The sequence below is a fragment of the Thamnophis elegans genome, chromosome 2 (genome assembly GCF_009769535.1).
Source record: "Thamnophis elegans isolate rThaEle1 chromosome 2, rThaEle1.pri, whole genome shotgun sequence".
In the NCBI taxonomy this organism is placed as follows: domain Eukaryota; kingdom Metazoa; phylum Chordata; class Lepidosauria; order Squamata; family Colubridae; genus Thamnophis; species Thamnophis elegans.
In genome coordinates, this window is record NC_045542.1 from 112,525,927 (window position 1) to 112,540,841 (window position 14,915).

At 34.1% G+C, this 14,915-nt stretch overlaps 1 protein-coding gene across 3 annotated transcripts in view; it reads left to right on the plus strand.

Annotated features, from left to right (window-relative positions):
- Nucleotides 1-2,141: 2,141 nt before the first annotated feature.
- Nucleotides 2,142-14,915, plus strand: part of CACNA1D (calcium voltage-gated channel subunit alpha1 D) — a 230,413-nt gene continuing 217,639 nt past the window's right edge. For all 3 annotated transcript variants that reach the window (XM_032211813.1, XM_032211814.1, XM_032211815.1), the window contains exons 1-2: nucleotides 2,142-2,329; nucleotides 5,847-5,952. In XM_032211813.1, the coding sequence (XP_032067704.1) occupies nucleotides 2,157-2,329; nucleotides 5,847-5,952 (279 nt within the window). In that variant the 5' untranslated portion in view covers nucleotides 2,142-2,156. The remainder of the gene's footprint in view (nucleotides 2,330-5,846; nucleotides 5,953-14,915) is intronic.

Here is a 14,915-nt window from a genome sequence, read left to right on the forward strand (position 1 = left end):
AATCTTAAAAATCAAATATCACCAAGGACGGAGGGAAGAGAAAGAAACAGATGTCAGTGATCCATCCTTCCTTCCTTCCTTCCTTCCTTCCTTCCTTCCTTCCTTCCTTCCTTCCTTCCTTCTTTCTTTTTTTCATTTTTTTTTTGCATTCATGTTTCGTGCACAATAGAATTCGTAAGACTCCTGGAAGATCATACATGAGCATTGCAATGAGGTCCATTACTCTATCATTGCTGCCAATATTTTTTGCTAAACTCGCAATTTGTTAGCGCAAACTGTGATCCAGGAATTTTGACAGCCCCAAACTAGAAGCAGTACAGGTAGTCCTTGATTTAACAGTTCATTTAGTGACTGTTCAAAATTACAATGCACTGGGAAAAAAGTGAGTCATGGTTTTTTTTCACACTTACGACCATTGCAGCAACCCCGTAGTCATGTGATAAAAATTCTGTTGCTTGACAACTGATTCATGCTTAGGACAGTTGCCCTGTCCAGGGGTCATGTGATCCCCTTTTGCAATCTTCTGACAAGCAAAATCAATGGGAGAAACAAAACTCATTTAACAACCCTGTTACTAATTTAACAACTGCAGTCATCCACTTGACAACTGAAGCAAGAAAGGTTGTAAAACTTAGCAGCTTAGCAACACATTTTGGGCTCAAATGTGGCTGTAAGTTGAGGATTACCTGTGTTTTGTTTTTTGGCTTTTAAGTTTGATTTGTTAGAAGAGAAAGGAGCCAATTTCTGGATCACATGTAACACACTGTGCTAAATAAAGTACAGAAATAGCTTTTTTGGTTTCTTTCGTTGCTTAACTAGCAGAAACAGTCAAGTGGGAGCTCCTTTATGATCTCGCAATTCTTTGAAGGTGCCTTTGTTTTCTGCCCTCTGGTTGCCATTTTGTTCTAAATAGGGCAGGAAAGTGAAATATTGTACACAGCATAGTATTGTAGTGTGGATGAAATCTATTCCATTTCTTAGTTGTATATTCAACAGCTCCCATCTGTGTTAATAATTGGCATTTTGGAACTTAAGTTAAGGATTTACAAACTTAGTCGCCTCAGTTATTGTTTCCCCTATGTTGTTGATTCATCTTTCACTTGGTTTTGAGTTTACCCTTCCTAAAGCCAAACCTCAAAATGCAATTTGAAGGGACAAACTCCTATCCCTTTACTAAAGTTGAGATGTGGTAGAGAAACTATGCCAGATTCTGAATTCACATTATGTTTTGGAGACCAAAGAAAAAACATTTACAACAACAACAACAACAGCAACAACAACAACAGAAACAATGGCAACCAAAGTGCATGAATTCAGACTTCTCATATTTGATATAAGTAGTGGGTAAGCAAAATTAGTGAATCCAGGTATCAGTGGTGGTAGGACTAGCCTCACTGAAATCAGAGGAACAAGTTGTTCACTATTAATTGTCTTAGTTTCTATGGAAGTACCATTTAATAATCAAATATATTAAAGAATATTGCAGACCATGTTTCTAGCAGAATATTTCTTGTTGGCTATTTCATTTGAGTTTCCATAGTAATATACATATTACACGTCAGTGAATATCTATTGCTTGCTCATATATTCAGAGCAAGAGAAGATCCCTTTAATGAGATGCTTTTTTTTAATCCCTGTTCTGAGCAGTGTGGGTTGGATTGACTTTTTGATTCTAAGACAATGAATACTTAACACTCCAAGGAGAAAGAAAAGAAATTGGAATATTTTCTCCCTTGCTTTTAAAATAGATGATGTTCAGCTTCTTAAGGATGTATTTAAATGGGAAATTTCTTGGCTTTGCAAAGCATTAGATACAGATGCCTGTGATGCTTTCTCCTGAATCTTTTAATTTCAGTAGAAAGGGTCTGTTGGTTTTTGTTCTTTTTTTTTTTTTAAGAAAAGGCCTCAAATTTTACTGAAACCTAAGTCTTTTCAAGAAGTTTGAAAAAACTGGATTATTTCAGAAAAAAAAGCACATTAATTTTCTTCTTCTCTTTTGTTTTTCCACAGAAGCAAGCTATGCAAATAGCACCAGAATTTCTCTTCCTGGTGACAGCCCAGCAATCCAGCCGAACAATTCAGCACCTACCAAGCAAACGGTGCTATCTTGGCAAGCTGCAATTGATGCTGCTAGACAAGCTAAGGCTGCCCAAGGCATGAGCACCACCCCAGCTCAACCTGTAGGATCTCTGTCCCAAAGAAAGCGTCAGCAATATGCCAAGAGCAAAAAACAGGGTAATACATCTAATAGTCGGCCAGCCCGTGCTCTTTTCTGTCTATCCCTCAATAACCCACTCCGAAGAGCCTGCATTAGTATAGTAGAATGGAAGTATCCTTTCACTGGAATGTTGTTATGTCTCCTGTTCTCTGTAGACATGAGTTATCAAGAATAAATTGAAATAAAGTCTGCATTTTACTCCTTCTTGAAGACATGGGCAGGATGTTGATGAGTTCATATACTTTAGATAGTTCTCTCTCTTGGCTGAGATTGGCTCTAGGATTTTTTCAGGGAGATAATATGCTTGATGATTAGGGTCTTCTTCAGTGAGGAGGTAGTGCTGTAGCCATGAAGATGACGGGAGGGAGGGGGAATGAGGTACATTTCCTATTGAGAGAACCATTGCTTTTTGAAAATACAGGACATTTTTGAATTTGTCACTTTTGGTCAACAGGACTGAGCAAGTGATAGCTGGGTAGCTTCAGCCACGTCTGATTGAAACTGATTTATAGTTGGATTTCAGGCAGTTACCTTTATGGACAATGTGTTGAGAGAGTGTGACAAGTGTAATATGACTTTTCTTCTGATCCTGGATGCTTTGGCATGTTTTCATACTGTTGACTTTGGTATCCTTGACGCTTTTGGGAAGTGATAGTATTATTGTACAGTTTTTATTCTGTCCATCGTGCTTTTTAACATACTGCTAGGAGTGATTGCAAGAAAGTGTAGGGCTGTGTGCCATGCAGAATACCTGTTTCCATTTTTCCTTTTTTTATGGTATGGATGATATCTAAGCTGCACTAGATGGTGTTTCTTCTCCTTGAAGAAATAATAGGCTATTGGAAGTGCTGATTTTCCTTGGCACAGTATGACAGCATCTTTTGCCAGACTGAAATCATATTGTCCTTAAAGGGTTCATTGCAGGTCCTGATTGGTCAGCCTTGACTAGAAAAAGCTTTTTCAGTAATGGAACCATCATTATGGAGTTCATGACTGAATGAAGTCTACATTCCTCCATATCTGCTTTCTTTTAAGAGTCTAAATGTTTTCCCCACTCATTCTTCCTTTTCTAGTTGTTTAAAAAATATGGCTGATATATTTTTTATATATACATTTTACATTAACCATTATGGTTTGTTGGGTGTTGTAACATATAGCTTTTATATTCTATTGTGAAGCTTTTGAAAATATTTAATTTATTTTGGCTTTCTTAAGCATTGTTTCAATCTTTATTATTTGCTGCCATAGTTTGCTGGAATGTGTGATTTACAAATATGATAAATTACCCTTCCCTTCTTAATTAAGTTCAGCTCAGTATGAGCCGTTCCAAGCTAATGTTTCTTACATCCAATGAACTGGCAGTAACACCCATTAAATAAGTGGTAATTATGTCTTACAAGAAGTGTAAATAATACAATTTATGCTTTTAATTTCATTTAAAGTAATGCATACATTCAGTCAGTGTTGAGTTTTCAGTGGAATTTTGTGCATGAATTGCATCTTTCATAAAATATCGGTAACTTTTTGTTATTTAAGTGACATAGCTTTTTTTTTAGATTGTTCTCCCCCCAAAACTCATCACTTTGTGCATATGTAAAATTGATGTACATGAATTGGATTTGATACAAAAATTCTATAGAAGAAGGAGCATTTCCATCAGTGGAATGGAACTTTTGGATATAACCCAATGTACTTTATATTATAGTTGGATAGTGTTTCTACTGAGACAGCATTTACTGGGCATATTTTGGGGCAATCATCATTTATTTATTTACGTCATTGTATGCTACCCAATCCCATAGATTCTAGGAGGCTAATAATTTGATCATAAAATGAATCATCTTCCCAAAAGAAACCCTTCCCCTGCCCGAAATATACTCATCAATACTTGTCAATTAGAATGAAAATCAGGAAATCCTTATAATTTGCTACCTCTGTGCTCTCTAGATTGCAAGACTACCAGCGAATGGCTACCAAGATTATCCCAGATTGCATGAAGTTTTGTTAAAGTGATAGGAACATCTTCACTCAAAGAAGTATTGATTACTGCTCCAACTTCTTGCCACTTCATGGGAAATATTAACCAACCATGAAGAGCAGTAATCCAAATGAGAATTGATATTTACTACTATAGAAAGCCCTCTCAGCTTCCTCAAGATTGGCAGGCTCAAATAATTCCAGATGGCTTCCTAGGATGAAGACGCAGTCATTTCTATTGTCATTATCTAGATGGAGTCCATGTTTTCTTAAATCTGAGTGGTTTTATTGGACAAATGCCCCAAAATTCACTCAATATTTAACTAGACATTGCAAATAAGGATGGAAGAACAAACAATGTCATTGCATTTTAACATTGTTATGGAAATGATCCAGTTTGTATAATTCATATTATTGGTTTTATGTCATAATCACAATCTGTGTCATTTCCATGATGATGTCACAATGCACATGACATCATTTACTTGTCCATTCTTTGCAATTTTCAAAGTTTTTGAAGGTCTAACTTTAAGAATTTCAAGTCAACTAACAATATTCATAATGGAGGACAGTCCACCTCTAGTCAGTGTGGTGGGATAAAGTAGTAACTAGAGGTGTTTTCAAGGAGATGTGTGGAAAAGGATGCAAAATATCAACTACATATCTATAACATCATGAGGCTCATTCTAATCATTTTGTAAATGTGTTATGGCATATGATGGGGCTCAGTTTGCATCATATTTGCATGATGATGTTTTGGTTATTGGCAAAAATACTGAATCTTGTAGGTGCTCCTGATAGTAACTGATGTACCTTTGCATCTACTATGCTCATTCTCAGTAATGGAAAAGGTGCATAGTTTGATTTAGTATTTGGTCAAAAGTAAGTATGGGGTAGTGATTAGATTATTGAACTAGGGCCAAGGAGATCCAAGTTGAAGTCTACCCTGATGAGTGTGCTTTGCGTTCTTTATTCTTTCTCAGCCAAATCTACCTCATATATTAGCTGTTGAGAGGGTGAAATAAAAGAATAGAAGACAATTTCACTATTACTGAAAACAATCTGGTATCTGATGATTCTTAAGTATTATCCTGTTGATTGAATCTTTGGCAGCCTGGAAATGAGAGGAGAGATTCTTGCTTTGTATTACTTCTTTCCTGCTGCTTCTTTGATGGGAACTATGGGCACTTAAATCCAATAAATATGTAGATAACTAGGCAGGAATATAAACAACTTTCTAGTGTTATTATACTGTTACTTGTATTCAAGTTCCTTTAGTACCAGTGGTAAGAATGAATGGACACTGAGTAGCAAAATTATTTGAAAGTATTTTATAATGATTAAGCTTCACTGATTTTATATACATATACAGATTATTTTTTAATAACTCTACTATGAAAAAATGTAATGTGAAGTAATACGACACTAAAAGGCCCTAAGTGCTCAAAGACAATCCAACATGGGAACATAATTGTCTGTGTAAGGTAGTTGTCACTTTCATCAATCACAAAACCAAACCAAATGATAGGAGCATGCCAATTTAACTTCAAAAAGACGTTTCTTGTACATAATGCAAAAATTAACACAAAATAATACTATAACAAATATTTCTATGTCTTACAACTGAATGTTCCTTAACAAGATCTTTAAGACCGTTTGACATATTTATATTACTGGCTATTTTTGCCAATTGTGTGGCCTTAGCTGTTTACATCCCATTTCCAGAAGATGATTCTAATTCAACAAACCATGATTTGGTAAGTAGCATTTTTACTTTCATCTTTAAACTGTCTTTTAAATATTTAAAATGTTTTTTTGAACGTGCTCAGGTGGCTCTTAAAAGTTAAAAAGAATTGTTTATTTAGTCAGGTGAAAAAAGTGAATCAACATTTAAACATTAAATGTATTACTTTGATTGTAATGTCTGATAGGCATATTCTGGTTTCTGAAACAATAAGATGCATTAGCAGGAAAATGGTAATTGGATTTATAGGTGGCTGCTGTTTAATCTTACATGCTGTTTGTTGTGTCAGTGCTCTCTGTTCTTTTATATCTGGCTGTCACATGAACTTTTATTTCTCTATTCACTTTGTTTTGATTGCTTCCTTGTTATCAATAGAAAATATTGAATATATTTTCAAAGGAAGAATAATATTCCAGAAAATAACTTACATATATAATTGCCTTCCTAATCAGAAAATCAGATGTTGGTTACATTTGGAAGAATGTTGTTCCTTTAATGGAAGTGTGTTAGCAGGAAGATATTCATAGTAGATGCATGTTAAAATTATAGAGTTGGCTTCTGTTAACAGAAAGTGTTTTCCAATCATGGAAGGATCGTTTCTCATTTAACAGAGAAGGCTTGAAGGAAAAACAGTTTTTCTACAGATTGCATCAGTTTTGTGTACATTCATAATATTTTTATTGAAATAAAATTAAGATAAACTAAGGAAAATATTAAAAATTAAAAAAGAAGTGTAAAAAAGAAAGAAAGAAAGAAGGAAGGAAAAAAGGCTAAGAGAAAAGGAAAAAGAAAATAAACAGAAGACAAACAACAGCACACATATACATTCACTCTAGAAGAATTTAAGTATATTTGGGAACAATGTACATTGAGCGTATTGTCTGAGGCAATAAAAACGGGCTTAAAAAGAAGAGATAGAAGACAATATAACTGAAAAATGTTTTAGACATAGATTTAAAATTGACTGGATACAAGGATGATATTGACAAAAGATTATATAGAACAGACTTACAAATGAAGCAGGATGAAATTTAATAGTTAAAAGGGATACACAAATAATACGAGTGATTTGGATATATGGATTTTAACTTAGAAAATTGACTTGGACAATATTCTTACTTGGGATTTACAAAAGAGATATGTAATGCTTATAAAGGAATTCTTGAGGAAAAGAAAGAAAAAAGAGAAGAAATCTGCTTTTGGGATGTTACTAAAAGGAATAATCAAGACCTTGAAAAAAAAAGTTGATAAAGTTGATTTATTCTATGAAGGTTAAACTGTCTATGATCCTTTTTTTCTAAGAGCTGTTAATGGATTTTCTTGATTAGGACTCAATCACAAGACTCTTAAGATTTGTTAGTAGATATGAAATGGCAAGAACAGAATTTTGTTGTATTTTTAAATAAAATAATAATTTATGGTATTAAAATTGAGGGGAAATAAAAAGAAGATGCTAAATTAATTTCTGACATATCATTTGAAGGGATTAAATATTAATATTTAATCTGTTGTTTCTAGTAGCTCTTAATGGATTTTTTATTAAGATTGAATGATGACTTTTTTAAGTTTAAAGAAAGAGAAAAAATATGAAATTGGTTTACTGGTTTAAAGTTAATATATGTATATTGTTATTTCTGGAAGTTCTTAATGGAGTTTTGCTGATTCATACTGAAATATGAGGCTTTATTTGCCAATAGAGAAAATATGAGATATGGAATGAAAGGATTTTTGGCTGAAATTACTAGATAAACTATTGAATTATTGAAATTTTTTGTACTTGTGTTGATGAAAGAGAAAGTCATTCTTTCAGAACATTCATATAATATGCTTGCAGCTAACTGGTTTCATTGAAATTTTGCTCAGAGTCTTCTCGACTCAAGGATATAGTTGTGAAGTATCATGGCTTACTTTTCGGTTGCTGGGTCTTCCAGGTGGAAAATGATAGTTTCTTTTGGCTGCACTGTGCCAGAAAAGAAACATATAGCTGGTTTTAAGTTCCTCTTTGTGGCTTGGTCCATTATGAAGGAACCATTGGGGCATTTTCAGCTGGTAATCATGGCAATTGAAAAACAAACTATGCGTGATAACTACCCTGCACAACTAAGAATAAAATGGCCATGCCTTTCAACCAAAATTGATAAACTATGCCTACATAGGTGGTAATCACCTCCACTGAATTTAATAGGATGTTTTAAATTAGATTTGCATTGTTATTTGTCATGTACCTGCAAAAGATACCCAACTTTTGAGATTTATGGTTTTATGACATATGCAGGTTTTTAAAAAAAATATCCTGTACAATTAAATGAATATATCTATTAGAAATTTTTATCTCTATGCTGGGCTTTCAAAGCTTCAGGATTAAAGGTGTTAATTAAAATATTAAAAGCCAGGTTGCACTGCTATACCCATTTTGTATGTGTTTATAATATCGTGACACTGTTTCATTATTTGACTCCTCTTGTCCCCTCCCTATACTTCTGTGGCTTTTCCCATTATAATTCTGTTGCTTTTCCCATTATAATTCTGTGGCTTTTCCCATTATAATTCTGTGGCTTTTCCAATTATAATTCAAACTTCTGATGTATTACAGTGATACTTATACCTATATTATGCCATACAATATGATACCATACTCTACCATACCATATTGTACCGCACTGTGTTAGCATTTTGTTTAATGGTTAAAACATCAAGCTAGAAACCTTGGGCCAATCATTTTCTCTCAGCCCTCAGAAGGAGAAAAGGGCAAACCTTTTTTTGAAAAACCTTGCCAAGAAAAATTGCAGGTATGTCCCAGAACTGGACACCATTGAACAAAAGGGGGAAAAATACAACATTACCATATTATGACTATGGTTAATACTCTGTGAGAAGTATTCCATTTGTGTGTAATCATACAGAGAATTCTAACGCTACGGAGTTATTTCATACTTTCGATTCAGTCATGATCCTGAGACAATGGAAGTAACCATGAATATTCAGTGATCAGCAATCTGTGATGTGGCACTAATGCAAAGGCTTGTTTCAGACTAGAGGCATGTGACATGACTAAATCTAATATACAGTGAATTTGTTTCTGGAAACTTAAGACAAAAAGCCTTCATTTTTTAATCCCTTCTGTGTAGTGTGGTAACTTTTACGTAGAAGATAGTTGAAAACTGAGAAGATCTAAAGTAAAGCTGCAGCAGTTCAAATGATCCAACCAGCCATTCAATGATATCCTTGATGCCATTTCATGATCATCCAGATTTGGGAGCTCAGAGTTGGAAGAGGAGGCACATGATTGCTACTTCAAATATAGATATTTGAATAATCGTTAACAAATTGATTAGTCATATTTTATTGATTGTATTGTTGCTTTCTGGAGATTCTGCCGTGTTTGTCTACCTATCTAGCTACAGTGTAGCTGTTATACACCTGATTCCTTCATCATTTAACTGTAACATTTGTGTGACAACTGTTTCATATTTTATTATGTCGTAAATCTTTGAGGACTACCAGATTTTCTTGGTTTGCATAAAGTCGCAGGTAAATGATAATACTGCATGAGTGTAGTAAGCATTCATTAGGTTCACACATGCTTATGCAGTAATACATTAATGGAGCAGGGAGATTCTATTATTTGCAATGTGGACAAGTGCAGATCTCTTTGGATGTTAAATATAAGCATTTAAACAAAGAAGGAAATTTCTGATAGGCAATGTTTCATTCTCATATCATAGTCTGAGAGGTGTATACAGGGAAAGTTTTAAAGCTGGCCAGTACAAAATCATTTACGTTTGGTTTATTGAAAAATTGTCTGTACATTTCTTTACAAAGAAGTCACTGTTGAAAAGCCATTTAAAACTATTACCTGTTTTATTAGAATATGCTGCATTTTACAGTCATTTGGTATGTTTTATATAGGTTTATTTCTTCAGGATAATAGAAAAAAATCCAAAGATAAGAACTTGTAGAAGAACAGTGTGTTAGATCAATTTATTTTGCTTTTAAAACTCAGGACTCAGATCTCTACTTTGCTCTCAATTCATTTAGAAGTCTATATAAATAACAAATATTGTTCTTGGGGTAAGTAGGATAGGTCATTTTATAGAACATTTGAATTTCATATGTATGTCTTCTAAGGCAAAGAGTAAGGTTCTTTTTTTTTCTTATCTGAGGGTTTAATAAATTCAGAGTTACAATGTTTTCCTGGAAGCAGCAAATGTGAGTTCTTTTTGGTTTGCACAAATACATCTTTAATGCAGTTATGAATGCTATATATGAATGCAGATGCAGATATATGTTTCATATTGTACCTTGGCTGTACACATAAATTATTATCATGGGTATCAACAAGGTAGCAAGTGTGATGTGGTGACTCAACACTTTTTTTGTTGATTTTTTTTTTTGGTATTTATGGGACATCAACACATCAACCAAAGTGGCAGAGCCTGAATCACAATGTTTTGTCCATCATTTTGCCTATTTTGATGCCTCCCATGGCCATGATGTTTTTCAGTGATTATTTTGAACATTAAACTACTTTGAACAATATGCATTTTAATTGTCTTTTCAAAACAATTATTAATATAAATAATATGTTTTTAAAATGAATTGAGAATTTTTGTACAGCAAACTTGTTTGACTGCAAATGAGGACATGGAAAGCATTGTTTGTGGAAGGTACAGAGAGTAAGGATTTATAGAATGTAATTGAGGAAAAAATGGTTTGAAAATGTTTTCTGCAATTTCTTTTTTAGAAAAAAAGTGTGCAGCAACTGAACCATCCATCCTCCCCCCCCTCTGTGTGTGTGTGTGTGTGTAGTGAGTCAGTACTTAATTACTGTGTTATAATCCTGCATACATTTACATTTTCAAATTTAATACAAAGACTGTGCCTATACCTTTAAATCTGGAAAGCCTTCTACAAAAAATATTTTTTAAAGCCAGGCTTTCTAGTATCCTAAACTTTAAAAGGATTTGAATAAATCATAGACATGTGAAGGAGCTGTGTCTTTAAGGAAAGCTTAATTATAAAAATGTAAAGATTTTATTTAAAGATAGAAAATGCCTTTCTATAGTTGTGATTTTATTTAATTGTCAATTCCTAGTCTACATTAAAAAACAATGATACTGTCTTTTAAAATGTCTGAAGACTTAAAAAAAAGCACAGGTTGTATTTTTGCTGAGGAAATGCAGCTCTAGCTATATAATTGATTCTACTGGTGAATTGCTCACTTTACGAAAGAATATTCATCTTTATTCATGTCAGATTCTTAGGTGGTTTATACAGTAAACTTTAAAATGTAATCTGTCTTCCATAAAGACAATTAATCCAGAATGTGATATAAAGGAAGCCAACCAATTGTTCTTTAAAAAAAAACCACAGGAAAAGTTAGATTAATCAAATTACATGCATATAATAGTATGAATGGCATTGATAATGTTTATAACTGAAATCTATCATCCATTTAAGGTCATGACATATGTTTCCAAAATGACAATCCTGTTTTTATCTAATAATAGTGAAGGTCAGCTGTTCTTTCTAGTGAGTCATGTTAGTTATTTGCTGATAGATTTTCCAGGAGGTGCGTCTGAGGACCTATGATCTGTTTTCTTCTATACTTGTTTGTCAGACAGTACATTCAATAAAATTAATAAATAGTATGAGAACTGTTGTAAGAAGGCTGCAGTGACGTTGTAAATAAAACCCAGCTGGTGCTATTGTGACATTTCTGGACGAAAAAAAAAGTCAATCTGTAATATTGACAGTTTCAAGGTGATGGATTTTTTAAAAAAGGGAACCATTTTTAAAAAAAAGGAAAACTCATACACTCTCTTTAGGAGTAGAAGAAAGGAGAAGGCCATCAAGACCAAGAAACCACCTTGGGAGGACTCTTCTCTCTTTTCCAACCAAGCCATTTCTACCCACCAGTATATGGAAAAAATTCTCCAATCCAGCTTGGTGTAGACATTCAAGTGCTGGATGAGGAGCAGACTCCAATTCATTTTCAGCTAGAACAGAGGTGTCAAACTCAAGGTCCAAGGGCGAAACCCAGCCCATGGGGAGCTTAGATCTGGCCCATAGGGCCACCCTGGAAACAGTGAAGGACCTGCCCACAGTGCCTCTGCCAGCGAAAACGGGTTCCCAAGCTCCATTTTTGGTTGCAGGAGGCGTCACATCCAAAAATGGAGCTTAGGAGCCCGTTTTTGCTGGTAGAGCACTACCAAACATGAATGACATCAAGCTGGCCACACCCAGCCCAGCCATGCCCACCCTGGCCCCCCGAGGTCAAACACAACCCTGATGCAGCCCTCAATGAAATCGAATCTGACACCCCTGAGCTAGAGAAACTCAAAGGATAACTCGGAACAAATTTCTTTCTTTCAACTTTAGGAATATTGTGGAGATAAAAGGAAGGGGGATTTCTATGTCACCATCTTAAACTCCTGGAGAAAACCAATAACAAATCTAATAAATGTAGGAGATTTCAACCCTTTATTGTGCAGTTTTCCAAGTAATTAGTCACAGTTATAATCACTTCTTATGGTTTTTATTCAGTCTTGTTATACATAATAGTATATTATTATATACTAGCTACCTTGTTTTTGGTGATATGTATTTTTATTTCATAGACTGTAATATTTTAGATTTATACTTGCACAGTTAATTAACTATTATAGTAGAGTTTGTTAACACTTTTATTATGGAGACTCTCATGTTACTATTTTCTCTCATTTGATTTTAGTTTCATGCTGCATGTTTTTAAATTTTGTTGGTCATTAAGTTAATAAGCATTACTGTTACTTCAATATATTTAATATGAATAAAAACAGCAATAAAGGAGGATAAAAACTTAATAAATAAATACACCTAATACATAAATATAAAGTATTTTTGTATATTTCTTCTAAATCACCTTGAAAACTGGGAGAGAAATAATTGTAATAAATAAATAAATAACCAACTAACCAACAAACCAATTACAAGAAGGATTGCAGTGTGAAATCTGTACCCCGCTTTTCAAAATAACAGTTTGTGAAATTTTGTATGATCCAGAAGTACTTAATAAATTAGATATGATCTCTGATATAATTATGACATTAGAAAATATGAAAACTAAAATTCTGACTTGCAATACTGTAAAAGTATTCAATTTTAAAATCCTTTTTAATGATTTTTGCTTGTGCCGGTCAGAGAAATATAGTATTTGTTGTGACTCAGCAGCAGTCTTCTGTGAGTCTTTTCGGGATCCAAGATTAACTATGCAGTTGGGGCTTGTTAGGGGCATATTCTGGGGATAAAAGGACAGATGGTGCCATGCCCTGGTTGCAGGAGTCAACGTTCCTTGGTTCGTTCAACATTGATTGATCATCGGTTGTGGTTTATGTAAGATACACTTGGAGAAGTGCTTTATTTCCTGTAACCCTGATTCAAGGCTTCACTTGGAGAAGTGCATTGCTTGTAAGAGTTTTTGTTTGGTATTTTGTTATCTAGTCAGAGACTTTATTTATGTTATTTTTGGGCTCGCAGCCAGTCTGAGCCGAGAACTAATAAAGAGAGTTCCTTTTAAGTTTGTCTGCTTGCCGTTTGTTAACGAGCCGAGAAGGGGGAACAGAACAGTATTTGGGTTTTTTTTTAATTTCCCTCCCCTCTTTGACCTGCCTCATGAATATAGCCCACTATTAGTAATATTTTATTACAACATAACTTGAAAACCAGTACTCATCAAATTTGAGTAAGCTTTCTATGAGTGAATACAAATTATGCCATTGTCATTATAATCATCATCATCATCATCTTGGTTTTTATTAGATTTCAGAAAGTTAGTATTCGATCCCACACCTGTCTGAATTTTGGAACAATGCCATGTCACAGTTCTATTGAGAAATTTTCCTTTCTCTCTTCCTTTCTACAATCCAGATAAGAATCCAATGAATCTAATGACTGCTGCTTCTTAATTGATGAACAATGTTGATGATATTTTCCTTTCTGTTTTTATACCCTTTGGCTTTCCTCCCAGATACTGTTTAGGTCTATTATTTTAGTGAATGCCTCTTCTTATCTTTCTTTGTGCTTCTCACTCTGGGTTCTTTCTTGACTTCTGTTAGGCCTTATTATTACTCCCTTCTGTTCTGCTTTGAAGTGATAGCTTTGTTTCTTGGAATCTACAATGATAGGGAGCATGAATTTTGGCTCTTCAGGAGGGATTGTAGGTATAATTGCTGCTGCATTATGGCGTTGAGGTATATGCTGATCATAGCAAAAGAAAAAGTACCTTGCTTCAATGATATACAGAATAATCCTTTGTATCATATACAGAATGATCTTTTTTTCATTATTTGATGGAGGTATTATTTTTCAAAGAAAATCAGTTTAAGAAACCATTCCACTCAGTTCAGGACATTGGGGTTTTGATGCTGATACTAGATACTGAGGACAGGCAATCTTGAATTTTCACTTCCATCCTTGACATGACCAATGTTTACGGATGATGAGAGTTGTAGTCCTGCAGTATTAAGCACCACACATTGTCTGTATGTGCAGTATTCACTTGAGATCCTGAAACAAGAAACAGAAGTTCAAATTCCTACTCATAAAATCCTAGATGATTTTAGGCAAATCTCACCCTAATTAACTTTAGAGTATTGCTGTGATGATCAACTTCTGCTGAGACCATTTGCAAAGAAACTCTGTGTGCATTGTATTAATGAGAAATGTGTTTAATGATAATGAACACTTTTTTTGTTGTACTTTCTGTCTCCTTGGGCTGTTTCGGTATCTACTATGATAAGAAAAAGAAGAAATAGCATGCAAACTGGAAAATTATAAATGGAAATAATATAACCAGGACCTGGCCTTTCATAGAAGAGGCAGGGTGATTCTATAGTAAAAGATCTATCTGGAAATACCCTTGATAATAACATGAGTTAAAATGCAGATCTGTACGTGTCTAAAAAGTAAATTCTGTTTAATAAGGTTTGCTTCCCA